General features: G+C 31.5%; 1 protein-coding gene across 1 annotated transcript in view; it reads right to left on the minus strand.

Annotated features, from left to right (window-relative positions):
* LOC107438063 (proteasome activator complex subunit 4) overlaps window positions 1–7,942 on the minus strand; it is a 73,552-nt gene extending 65,610 nt beyond the window's left edge. The window contains exons 1-5 of the mRNA XM_043050390.2: window positions 7,465–7,942; window positions 4,910–5,050; window positions 3,081–3,197; window positions 2,949–2,993; window positions 2,128–2,277 (exon numbers count right to left, since the gene is read on the minus strand). Coding sequence (XP_042906324.1) covers window positions 2,128–2,277; window positions 2,949–2,993; window positions 3,081–3,197; window positions 4,910–5,050; window positions 7,465–7,655 — 644 coding nt within the window. The 5' untranslated portion in view covers window positions 7,656–7,942. The remainder of the gene's footprint in view (window positions 1–2,127; window positions 2,278–2,948; window positions 2,994–3,080; window positions 3,198–4,909; window positions 5,051–7,464) is intronic.
* Window positions 7,943–12,754: the final 4,812 nt, after the last annotated feature.

Consider the following 12,754-nt stretch of genomic DNA (forward strand, 5'->3'; position numbering starts at 1 on the left):
TATACTTGTGTGACATGATTTGTGCCTTTTTTAAACACTGGTTAAGCTTTATTAATACACAGCATAATACTCATCCTCTTTATTTGGATTTTCCTATAATGCACATAATTTGAAATAAAGATTTAAAAAAACTATGGAATACAATTTTCACGGGTATAAAAGAATAGTCTTAATGTAGCTCATGTCTTAAGAGGCGACTAAAATGGGTATTCAGTGTCCAGGGGTATAGACGGGTACCCTGCCCCTAGGGATTATATCAGGCGACTGGTCCTCCAACCTCAGGCGACTGGTCGGGGGTTAAGCATGAGGCTAACTACCTCATGTTGTAGGATAATCTGGATGAACTCAATGTCGACAACTTAGAATCATAAGGCTAATGATAATTTTAGTTACATGATTGGAACTTGAAATGTTAGATCAATGTTATCACCTGGGGAAATTATGGCAGTGGCTGAACAACTAATGAAATAAAAAATAAAAATTGCTGCACTGCAAGAAATCAGGTTGAAGAATAATGGAGTTATAAGTAAAAAGGAATTTCATTTTGATTATAGTGGACCAGAGAAACGGCTTAAATGGAGTTGGATTCATCGTTAATAAAAGACTTCAGATTTGTCCTGGGCCTTGTCAAAATTAGTGGCAGAATATGTAAACTTAAAGTGAAGGGGGACGTTTCTGCAACACAACCCTCATTAACATTTATGCTCCTATTAAAGAATCAGATGAATCCATAAAAGAGCAATTTTATGATGAAGTTCAGAGAACTAAACTCAAGCAACAGAGGAGATTGTGGCATAGTTTTGGGGGTTATCAATGCTCAAATCCACCAAGAGCATACCTATAAAGAGATCATGGGAATGTTCCACAGGATCCATCCATAGGTCATATAGTATACAGTTAAATTCTAATGAGAATGGAAATCTTGTGATTCAGATGCCAATTACTTTAAAGGAATCTTAAGCCACTATTCTGATCCAGAATAATTTTTTAAAATCTTTCGATATCAAGGTTTGACAGAGAGGTGCATTATCACCTCGACTTTTTAATTTAGCATTTGAATTTGTCATTAGAAAATTGGTTCTCAGAGGCTTGGTTACTAGTAAAAAAATAAAAAAATTGTGCATTTGCTGATGACATAGTAATACCGAGTAGAAAAGAAATGCTTTAATTGTATCTACAACAAAAAAAAAATATTATAAGCAGCATAACTTTAAATTTTAAATCATGGAAAGCTTCACACATCTAATTCTTATCTAAGCGTAATTATAAACACTTTGAATACAATTTCAGAAATAATTAATTACAGAATCCAGAAAGGAGAACCAAAGTCATTTTTCATATCAGCATATGTTTAAAAATAAATTGATCCCGAGAGCAATAAAACAAAAAATTTACATAACAATCAGCCGTCCTGTGGTAACATATGGCTTCAAGACTTGGACTTTGACAAAAACATATAAATAATTTACTACTAATTTTTGAATGAAAAATACTTAGAAATATTTCTGGCTCAATACAGCTAACTAATAATTATTGGAGAATAAGAACTAATGAACAAGAAGCTCTTATCAAACATAAAAACATTGTAAAATTAATCAAAACACAGAGGATTTCATGGCTTTGTCACATTGAAAGATCACCTGGCAAGGCAACAGAGTGATAAAGATCTTGCATCGGAAGTCCATGTGCAATAGGCCAAAGGCAGACCAAAGAAAAAATGGGTGGATGATGTCTTGAATGATTTAATTGATAATTGATTGATGAATGATTGATTGATGAGATCTCCAACAGGAAGATTAAGGTCAGGGACAGAGCTGTTTGGAGAAATATTGTGCAACAGGCTAAGGCCCACCCTGACCTGTAGTACCAATAAAGAATATAATTTCCAAGTTGAATTTACCATAGGAAAAGAGAATTTATTGGTTGGGTGACAGGAAAATGAGTTAGATTTGCTTTCAATATAACCTTTAAAAAACAATAGTAGTGTTCTTTTTGCAAATGAAAATTGTGACTTCACTGCCCTTAATTTAAATCTAATAATATAATTGAGTTCTTTCATATTTTCAAAAGGTGTTAACACTAAATACAGCTAATGACTTTTAATGTAAAAATATGAAATTAACTCACTTGAAACCTCGGCAGTGATCTTCAGGAGGTAATACAGTGGGAAGAAAATATTCTAAATTACACATGGCATCAACCATTTCAGTATCGAAAGGACACATGTAAGGCTTAAACTCCTCGAGTATTTCTTGAGTAGCTTCAACTGGAAAATACCTAGAAAAAAGAAAAGAACAAAATATTTAACTTTGTTACAAAAATATTTACAAAATAAAAACAAGTAAAGTAATTAAAACAACTTCAGACAGCATAAATAAACTTAACATGAATCAAAATATAATGCATGGTATAAAAAACACTACAAAAATTTTATACCAACACCACAAAATAAGCTGTTTTTGCTATTTACTATATCTCTGAGAGAAAATATTTTAAAATATTAATTCATTTATTTAGAACATTGTTACTAATATTGCATGAATTTTAAATAAATTATTGATTTTTTTTTTAAGTATAAATTCAATTTTCAAACAGAATACAATTGTTTCTAGCATCAATATATTTACAATAGATGTTAGTATGATAAACAATTTATTCAAATATTATTAAATCGTAACAAAGTATACAAGTAAAAGTACATACTTTTTACTTTTACTATTGTAACTTGTAAAGAGAGTAAAACTATTGCCACAGTAGGGTGTCTTTGTGTTTTGGTGACTGGCTACAATTTAAATCTATTAGTTTAGAAAGCATACTAATAAACTCAGCAACCAAATAAACTCAAAAATTAAATGTTTAGAAAAAACTCTAAAACTCTGAACCACAAATACACCCATCATGTGTCATGTGTACAGCACTCAAAAAAAGAAAAGAATTTGAATTCTTACTTGCTACAATCTTTGACGAGGACTTTAATGTTATTTTCCAAATTGCTGAAAAACATAAAACAATTTAATTCAAACAAAATTATTTTAAAAACATGAAGAGAATTCTCTAAAATTTTACAGGTCATCTCTTACGTAGGATTTAAAAACATTCCAACACTGTCATATGTGGAGAAAAATAGTCTTCTAACCAATTCATGAAGAGGACGCCATGGTAACTCAAGATCATCACGCGATAGTAATTCAGCTTTCCTAAAACAAAAATGCTTTCTTAAAACAAGTTTAAATAAATAGCTCAAAGTTCAGTGAAAAAGTTTCCCGAGAATTAATAATTTAAAACTATGCTGTCATTAAAATGAAATAGATTTGAAAAAATTAATAAATAAATTAAATAAAGACTTTTATGTTTCTGAAATTTTTAGAAAACTAAATAAAAACTACTTTATATATGATTTATAACATGAAGGGCTTGGGGCAATATAGTGAAACACATTTTTTCTAAAAGTGATATTTTGCATCAAACTGTTTCTTAGTAGTCTTCCTGCATGCGAATTCGGAGATACGAATGAGAATCTGATAGGCGAGTTTTTTAGGGGTATATTATACCAAACAAATTCTCATTCACATGGTCAAATTCGCAAACACAAACTTCTGCATACAAACTAGAGTGAACGGTCCTAAACTTTTTCATCAAAATAAAAATTGTAATTGGTGTTTTATTATTCGTAAAGATTTTTAACCTTTTTTATTATAGTTTGCTTTAATGATAGAATTATTTAAAATATTTACCATTATTAAATAAAGAATAATGAGATCATGTGAAAACTATGAACTAGATCAGTCGAAAAGTCGACCATCAAAGGATAGTTTACTTTACGAAACTAGAAAGAATTTAGCGTGTGCTCCAAAAACTACATCTCACGAAGCTGACACAATCATTTAAGGAATCATTTAAGAACATATCATTTAATCATTTATTACATATCATTTAAGGAATTTATCATAGACAACCCCACATATGAAAGGAGAACTGTAAACACACTCATCTAAGTATCCCCAGAAAGAATCTTTAACAGACTTAATATCACAAGACATAATCTCATATATACAAAATACTGTGATATAAAATCCAACATAAGCAAAATAATGTAGTATAGAATAAAACATGCAGAATATTTATTCTGACATAGTATCAGAATATCTCAAAAACAAATTTTTAGCAGTACTTGCTACAGTATTTCGTACTTGCCAGGGTGTGTTCTAGAATCAGACTATGTATAAATGACTGACGGAAAATTAATTTGTAGACAATCAGGAATTTTTTTTTATACAGATATAAAGGATGATCCAAAATAACAAAACCAAAAGAAAAAGCAGACATACAAGAAAAAAAAGAATCACTTAGGAAGATGATGTTACAAATGATATTAAAGAGGATTAATAGCATGAGCACTAGATTTGTCTCTAATAATTTTTTATATTGCTCTTAAAAAGGATTTATTTATGAAAAACCTAGGAAACCTGGTGAGAAGTATTATTGCAGCTCCAAGATGTATTTGAGATAATTTTGATACATTTAAGAGAGTATGCCATTTTAATTAGCATCAATGTAATGTAACATCAAGGTGTCATTAAGCGTTTCATGCAGTAGAAGTGTTTGTAAATGTGTTACATGTTTGGTAATATACCATATAAATACAATGATGCAGAATGACTTTGTTCATTGTCCGTGTATTTTACATATAATATGCGATCCTGTGTTTCTATGTAATATAAAATTTTTTTGTATGTACATTGTATGTTTAAGCAGCTACTAACACTATTTAAATATATATATATATATACTAATTAGATCATGGTTTCCAGAATGTGATGAAAAAAATTAGAATATGCTTAAAAAGTTCAAATTAAAATGCTGTATATAATAAAATAAAAGTAATTTATAGTAAAAGCAAAAGACTTACTTGAGCAAAGAGTGCAACATCACAGATATTTTTTTTACAAAACTACTTTCTACATCATTAATTAGTAAAAGTTCAAAGAATACTTTAATGAAGTGAACATGATCTTCCTTTGAAAACTTTCTGCCATAAAGTCGAATGTACCTGTAAGTCAAATGTTAATTACGAGAAATCACACTAAAAGTATATTAAAAAAAAGCTCATATGTTACATATATTTCTAAATTCATATAATTATTTCTAACTCATTAGTACATAAATATTCATACAAGACTGATAAAGTTTAGCTATTTAATGTATTTGTCTTTTTTAATTTAAACTCGAAAGAGAATATAAAAATTTGACGCGCTGAAACTTGCATGATACATGACAGCCTAAAGAGGGCCAAGACGTACTGCTTTCTTCACCTTGGGCTCGCGGATGTTCCGGTTGGGTGGTCAAACGAAGGCGGAACCCCCAGTGTAGTCCCCAAGCATGCTTGGTACATATTTTATCGACCTACTGAAAGGTTGAAAGGCTGAATCAACCTTGCCCAATCCATGAATCGAACCCAGGACCTGTAGCACAAAAGTGCAAAGTGCTACTACTCAGTCACAGGGAGAAAGGATACCGATATAAATGCGGCATGCCTTGTTAGCAGATATCTATCATAAGATTATTAAGTCATAAGATGTAAATTTCATTTAAAATCTTTAATTAATAATTTTAAACATTAAATATGAAAATAATTCATGTCAATGTTTATATTAATTATTATTTCAATGGTGTTCCACCTTGAACTCACACTTATGCCCATTAATTCAACCTTTACAAGCATTTGACAAGTTGTCAAATCAATCCTATTATTTTACTTACAGGGGTCTGTCTAAATTTTTCTGAAAGGTACCTATTTTGTGAAAATTTAGACATAATTTGTGAAAAATTAAAAATAAAGACAAAAATATGGATTTATTGTTTCTTAAGGGATACAAAAAAGAAATTTTAAGAAAAAGTATTTTGTGAAACTACCGTTTTTCCTAAAAAGTTGAATTTGTGACGGTACCGCTAAACGGTAGTAAATTCAGCCTGGACAGACCCCTGACTTAGTAAAAGCAATATAAAGATGGTATATAGTGTTCAACATTGTACAGTAGAATTTTAGAAATTCTTGTATTTAACCCACTGTTAATTCAAATTATGACAAGTAGAACAGTCAATGAAATTACTTGTTGAGAAATAAGGATCATAAGTTTGTTTATCCCGTGAACTAGACAGCTGTAGTGAATGTGCAACAAAAATATTAAATCTGTAGAGGCTGAAACTCCTCTTATAGGTGGATGAAGAGTTATTAAATTATGAGTATCTTTCGGGTCACAATTCATATTTAGGTTTGAGTAACAACTTTGCTCATGGCCACCCAGCCTCTCAATCAAACGAAAGTCTCAGTTGAGAATGAGTCAGGCTTCTTTTTCATTAGATGAAGGATTTGAGGCAGGAACTATGGGAAGCTTTACGACTCACCCTTAAAAAATTATATACAGTATAAAGTATACACCTTAATTTCACTGAGCTTAGTGAATCCATCTATAAACCCAAAAATCTGTGGTTTTATCACAGCCAACTGGCACATCTGTTAGAGGATGTTTCCACTTTGACACCTGTTCATGCAAATACAATAGCCCAAAAAGATTTTAAACTGACAAGAATTTTAAAAAAAAAGTATTTAGTAGTTTTCCCAAGGGAAAAACTACCCCAAATCTTGGTAACTTACAAGGAGTGGGCTGAACTTATTTTTTGACCAATGATCAGGCGTTTTTAGCAGAATTTTTCCGAAATTTATAGTGCACTTAACACGATAATGATCTATATATTTTATCATTAACTTTATTACTTAAAGATATATTTACTTTTTTATGACGAACTAAACGGAAATAACAACTAACCTCATATCTTTTTACACCAATCTTTATTTTTCCTTTCATCAAATTTTGTCCTATTACTCTAAATATATTATTATTTCTTTAAATAATCCTTTCTTTTTTTTTTATTGATTTGGCAAAAAATATTATTTGAAAATTTTTTCAAAGAAAAAAAGAAAACGTAATTTTTATTTCTAAAATTTAATGTACAAAACTAAATGGGAATAAATATTAATTGGAGGTTGGATTTCATCCCACTGATCTTTTCCCCAAGACTAATTTCAGTCCTCAGGACTAAAGAGTGGCACCCCTGTATGAGATATTTCACCAAACTATTTTCTGAATAAGAAACCTAGTGCAGAAAATAAATTCTGTAAGTTTTCAAAGATCGAAGACAGTTTCCAAATTATGAAAACAAACATAACTATGAAACATAATTGCAATTTAATGAATGCAACCATAATTAATAAAAAAGATTTTTAAATATTAATCAATAACAGAATTAAAAATAATTTAAATCAATCAATTTATCCCAGGGAATTTGTAAAGATCGAATACAAAAGGGATATTCAAAAGCGTAAAGTAATAGAACGACAATCAATGTTTATTAAACGTTATTCCTTAAAGATTGTTATTTAAAACATTTAGAAATAAAACTTACCTTGCCAAATGATTTGCCCAATAGGAAACATCTCGCAAATCTTGGCATTGAATTGATTTACCGAGATTTGTTTTAATTTCAATTAAATATTTTTGAGATTCGGCATCAAGTTCGTCTCCATATTGCAACAATTTACTGTACACTAGCTCTTTTTGAGGTATAAAACCAAGTATTTCGGCTCGCTCAGCCATTCTCAAAGTAAAAGTCTAAAAATGACAAGCGAATTTCGTCAGTATCATTTATAAACAGCTTTGTTTACTACAGTGATTCAGTGATTCATGGCCGCATCCACATTGGATTTGGAAAAGTTTTCGTTTTTGATTTGATTATGATTACGTCACATCGACAACAATCCCAAAATGAAACGAAATGATACAGCAGTTTCGGAATCGAAGATGAACACAGCAAATATAGCTTTTAACGGTAGTATTTCACTATAAAAAAAAGGAAGTTTACGTGTGGTTACGAGTTTTGTACTTTCGCCCATAATTCCGCAGTACGTTAGGTAAAAAGTTCAAATCTCAACGTTAAAAATGTAAGCTGCAGAAGGAACAAAGTTTTTTTCAGTTTTTACTCAATTTTTTCAACAAAATTCAATGGGGTCTCCCTGGCCGAGCGGCATTGCCCGTCAAACGCGCTGAGAAGCTTGGAGGTAGCGAGTTCGAATCCCGTCGATGTATTCTTTTATGATGTCCTTCGCTAATTTGTTCTATCTGTCCCTCTACTTGACAAAATCTTATAAACCAAATCTGAGCAAGTCAAGCCTGCAAATGTGTGTAATTTCAATAAAGCAATTTCAATAAAACAAAACTCAATTTATAAAGAAAGAAAAAAATTTGTCATTTCTTTTATTTCGTCAGAATGTTTAGAGCTGAAAAAAATAATTAATGTTCTGTAGTCGTTGTAGCTGTTGATTTACGCCGCAGTAGAACTGCTCAATGGGTCGATGATCCGATCCCCGAAAATGATGCGAAGAAATGCTGGAGAGATGGCTCCCCTGCTCCCGATGATATGCGCGGAAAGTTGAGCACTTTGCAATAGTACAGTTTATAAAGGACCGATACCGCACACCCTCTGGCCAGTGCCGTAACTTCGTCACTCGGGACCCTGGGGCAAAAATTTTGGGATACTCTCTTTTCGTTTAAGTATCAATTAGAAAGAAGGAAGAACAAGTTTCTTTCAGCAATTAGAACAGAAATTGTTTAGAAAACATATAAAAATAATAATGAATTAAAAACATTTTAATTAAGTAAGTATTTAATATTATTTGTTATCCAATATCATTTATATAATAATTATTATACCTATATAATAATTATTGTAAAGGTAACTTTTTGAAGTTGTGTACTCGAAATACGGGAAATTTATTTTTTCTGCATTTCATCATTAGGATATTTTGTTAATAGTGTTAAAAAATATCAAGATTTATTATGACTCTAAGCATTACAAGTCTTTTGATAAACCTGGGAAGATTATAATTTACCTAAAATTTGCTTTACATGCGCAAGTTTTTTGCAAAACAAAACATGTTTCGTGCTTCTTATAACGCGAACAAATAGTGTTGTATTCGATGATATATATTTTCAACGTAACCTATTTTAGAAAATTAAAAAAAAATGCAATTGACTTTTCTATTAAAATTTAATTATTTAAATTAATTTTCCCTCAAATGTATCTGGTCAAGAAGTATCTGGAAGCATTAACCAAATTAAAACCAACAAAATATTGAAAAAAAGTTTAAATGCATTTAATTTTGATAAGTGTAAATTTATCTCGATATAATATAACAAAAACCTAAGAACAATTTCATACCTACTTTCAAAGCTTGGCTTTAATATTAGGTTTGACTTTTTTTGTACAAAATGGAACACTACTTACTACGTGAATCGAACTAAAAAAAATTATATGCAATACTTTTTTAACAGGGATAGGCACTGAGTGACAAGGACCTCCGTGTTTTCCTACATGTTATAGTGTATCTACCACTACAAAATATAATTCCAATTCACTAGTATAAAAGACACGTTAACTCGATTCTATGCTGGGGTACCTTTTCATAGATGAAGGTTGACAAAGTCGATATCTACTCTCCTCAAATTGGTGACACGGACGTGATGCGAACATCCCTACCTCGACAGAAACTCCCACTTCGATATGAACACTCCCGTCTTGACAATAACGGCCACTTCGATCTGAACACGGCTTCTTCGATGGATGATCCACATTGAACAGCTGACTTGCTACATGTGACTGTGACTTTAACCCCCTCCTCGCGCTATTGCTACTCAGTCTCGATCACACACAACGTATTCACTCGACTGCTAAAGGCAACACAGGAGCGGCTACGACCGTGAACTTAATACAGCTCTCACGATCAGCATTCAAAGTACGGTGATCTTAATACAGCTCTCCGGGTTTCTCACAAAACTGCAATGAATCAACTAGTGGTATCTATTCATCGAATTCTATCACAGCTATAATTCTGGTGGGGGAGTACTGTGGTAAGTATCTACCACCACAAAATTATAATTCCAATCCATTATTATAAAAGACATGTTAATTCGATTCTATGTTGGGGTACCTTTTCAAAGATGAAGGTTGACATAGTCGATATCTACTCTCTCCAAAATGTTTTCCTTCTTTTTCTCAGAAATTGAAATATTTGTATTTTTGAGAAACCAGAAATAGTATTGCATAGATATTGGTCTATGGGTCGTCGAATTGTTTTCCTGGAAATACTTATAAGGAAAGGAATTTTGTTTTTGTTCACAACATCTGCAAATTTAAATAATGTATTCTTTCTTAGCACTCGGGCTAGATCATTGATGACACAACTATGAACTACAACAGGCTAAAGTAAGAACTGGATGTCTTTTACCCCTTACAAATCGTTCTGCTCATCGTTATTGCTCTTTTGAGGGAAGGAAGAATTCTCAGGAAGAATCTCTTTTCTTTCTATTTCAAAGGAAGATAGATCTAAACTTATGACTACAAACTAAAAAAAATTCTTTTTAGCGGTTCTTTCATTACATTTTCTTTTTAACTTTAAAAAAAGTTAAGAAAGAATTGATTTTAAATTATCCTAATTATGAAAAATGTGTCTCCCTTATTTGGGGACGTTCCTAACCGTCGGGGCTTAAGGGCAAAGCTCCGACTGCCCTGGTGTAGGGAGAAGTTACGGCCCTGCCTCTGGCTCTTCGTAGCCTGATCAAAGTGGTCACCTACCTGCACGCTGATCACAACCAATGAGGATTGACATCATTAATGTATGTTCTAAAATATAAAACATATTAATGAAAAAAAAAAGTTTTTTTTTTGATTGGTTAGATCTAATGCATTTGCTCCTATACTTTTACGTTCGAACGTAAAGCAAAAGATTCGGGTTAATTGACATTTAGAAGCAATAGAAAAAAAAAATGTATCCATTTACCATTATTCAAAATTATCTGAAAAACGAAGCAAATATTCTAATTTGAAAGCAAAACAATATAAAATAATGAACGAACAACGAAAACAACGTTACTCCATTTTTAGCAGGGAAAATTAATGAAGAAAGAAGAAAACTGAAAGGATATATGTAAAATATATTCTTACATTACCAGAAAAAAAAGATGAAAAATTTAAAAGAAATTTTGAGGGGTTGGGAGGGGGGGGGGAATGTGAAGAAATGGGGGAAAGAAATTGGGAAAAGGAATGGGAGAAAATGTGCTTCTTCATTTTGGCAGCTGCGGCTTATACTAAAACTTAATCGTTCTCTTTCCTTATATTTAAAAAATCATCAGTCAGTATATTTATTCAAATTTCAGGTTGAATAAATGTTTGGATGAGGTAGTTCACCATTTTTAAGGAAGATAATAAAATCAAGGAAAAACGAGTCCAAAAATCAAAAAATCGTCTTGAAAAAAAAAATGAGAGGCTTTGTTTTGAAAATATGTGAAGTAAAGATGGAAAGAAAAAATAAATATTTTATTGCTCTTATTTGTTTGAAAACAATAGACTACAAACTGCAAAAGTAAAATAAGTAAATAAAATGGAAAAATTACATTAAAGAAAAGCGTGGACAAATTATTAGATTAAGAAAAAAAAAAAAGTGAAAATTGTTCTCCGAGAAGCTTTACACCTTTGTTCCTGCAAAATACAATTTTATGCCTGACATGCTCTGGATACTAAGCAGACACACATAAATGTACGCACTTTTTGCATGTATGGAAAAAACACAAAATACGGGTAGACTTTTCCATGCGCTATAGTAACGCTATTTTGTTTCTTAAGTTTTATCTTGTTTTTGTGTCAGATAATGTCTGCGGCACATGAAATTTGAGTAGTTTGAAGAAGATTCTGGTTGGTTGGTTCTAATGCCGCTTGCCACACGGGCAAGCCTGCTGGGTGAAACCGAGCAAATTTAAAGCAGAGTGTGTGATTCTTGTTTTCCAGTGGCACCATCTATGGCCAAGAATTCGACTTCTGCCACATCATACGTCACACCTGTTTATAAGGCGGACCCATCCATACATCCTTTCATTCATCCGCAGATCGTAATTTTGACTTGAATCAGAGAACGATCGATCTCCAATCCAGTACCCCCAGAGGTATTAATTTGTTATGGGAACATGGAGGACTTGGCGACTCGACAGAATTTTAACGTGCATCAGCAGTTAATGAAAATATTTTAATATTTAAACTAATAAGAAAAATCCGAAAACTTAATTTTAAAATGAAACGCTTAATTAGTTATACAATGATTTTTCACAAATAAATTATTCCGACGGTGCAGGTCACACGTTCAAGAAAAATAACACGATCGTGTTTCAATAGTTTTTATTTTATTTCAAAGGTATTTTTTTCAATTTACTTCATAAATAATAATAACCCTTAATTAAATTTTGAATATTATTGTAAGAAAGTGAGTTATAGTCTCGCATTATAGATAAATTTCATTTCAATGATACAATGTTTCAATTCAACACCTTTTCATCGCAATTACGATTTTCATCATCTTAAACAAAATTAAAACTTATGGTTATAAATCCCGCAATATCTCTTCACCATAGTGTTTTTGTTTCATATTATAACTTTAAATTTTTTGTAGGTTGTCTATAAGATCGGGAGTACTTATACATTTTGCAGGAAAAGAAGGGGGGCAAGCCTAAGTCTGTGAATGCTACTGTCAGAAATGTTCTCATGACAAACAAGGGTCTGTTCTTCGGTTTGTAGCGTACCCTTGGATCTCCATCAGTTAATTCAGGAGATAAATCAATGGTTAGTGGCAAGCGGGCGAATCCACGAGGCA

Source organism: Parasteatoda tepidariorum, chromosome 9 (genome assembly GCF_043381705.1).
Source record: "Parasteatoda tepidariorum isolate YZ-2023 chromosome 9, CAS_Ptep_4.0, whole genome shotgun sequence".
Classification (NCBI taxonomy): Eukaryota; Metazoa; Arthropoda; class Arachnida; order Araneae; family Theridiidae; genus Parasteatoda; species Parasteatoda tepidariorum.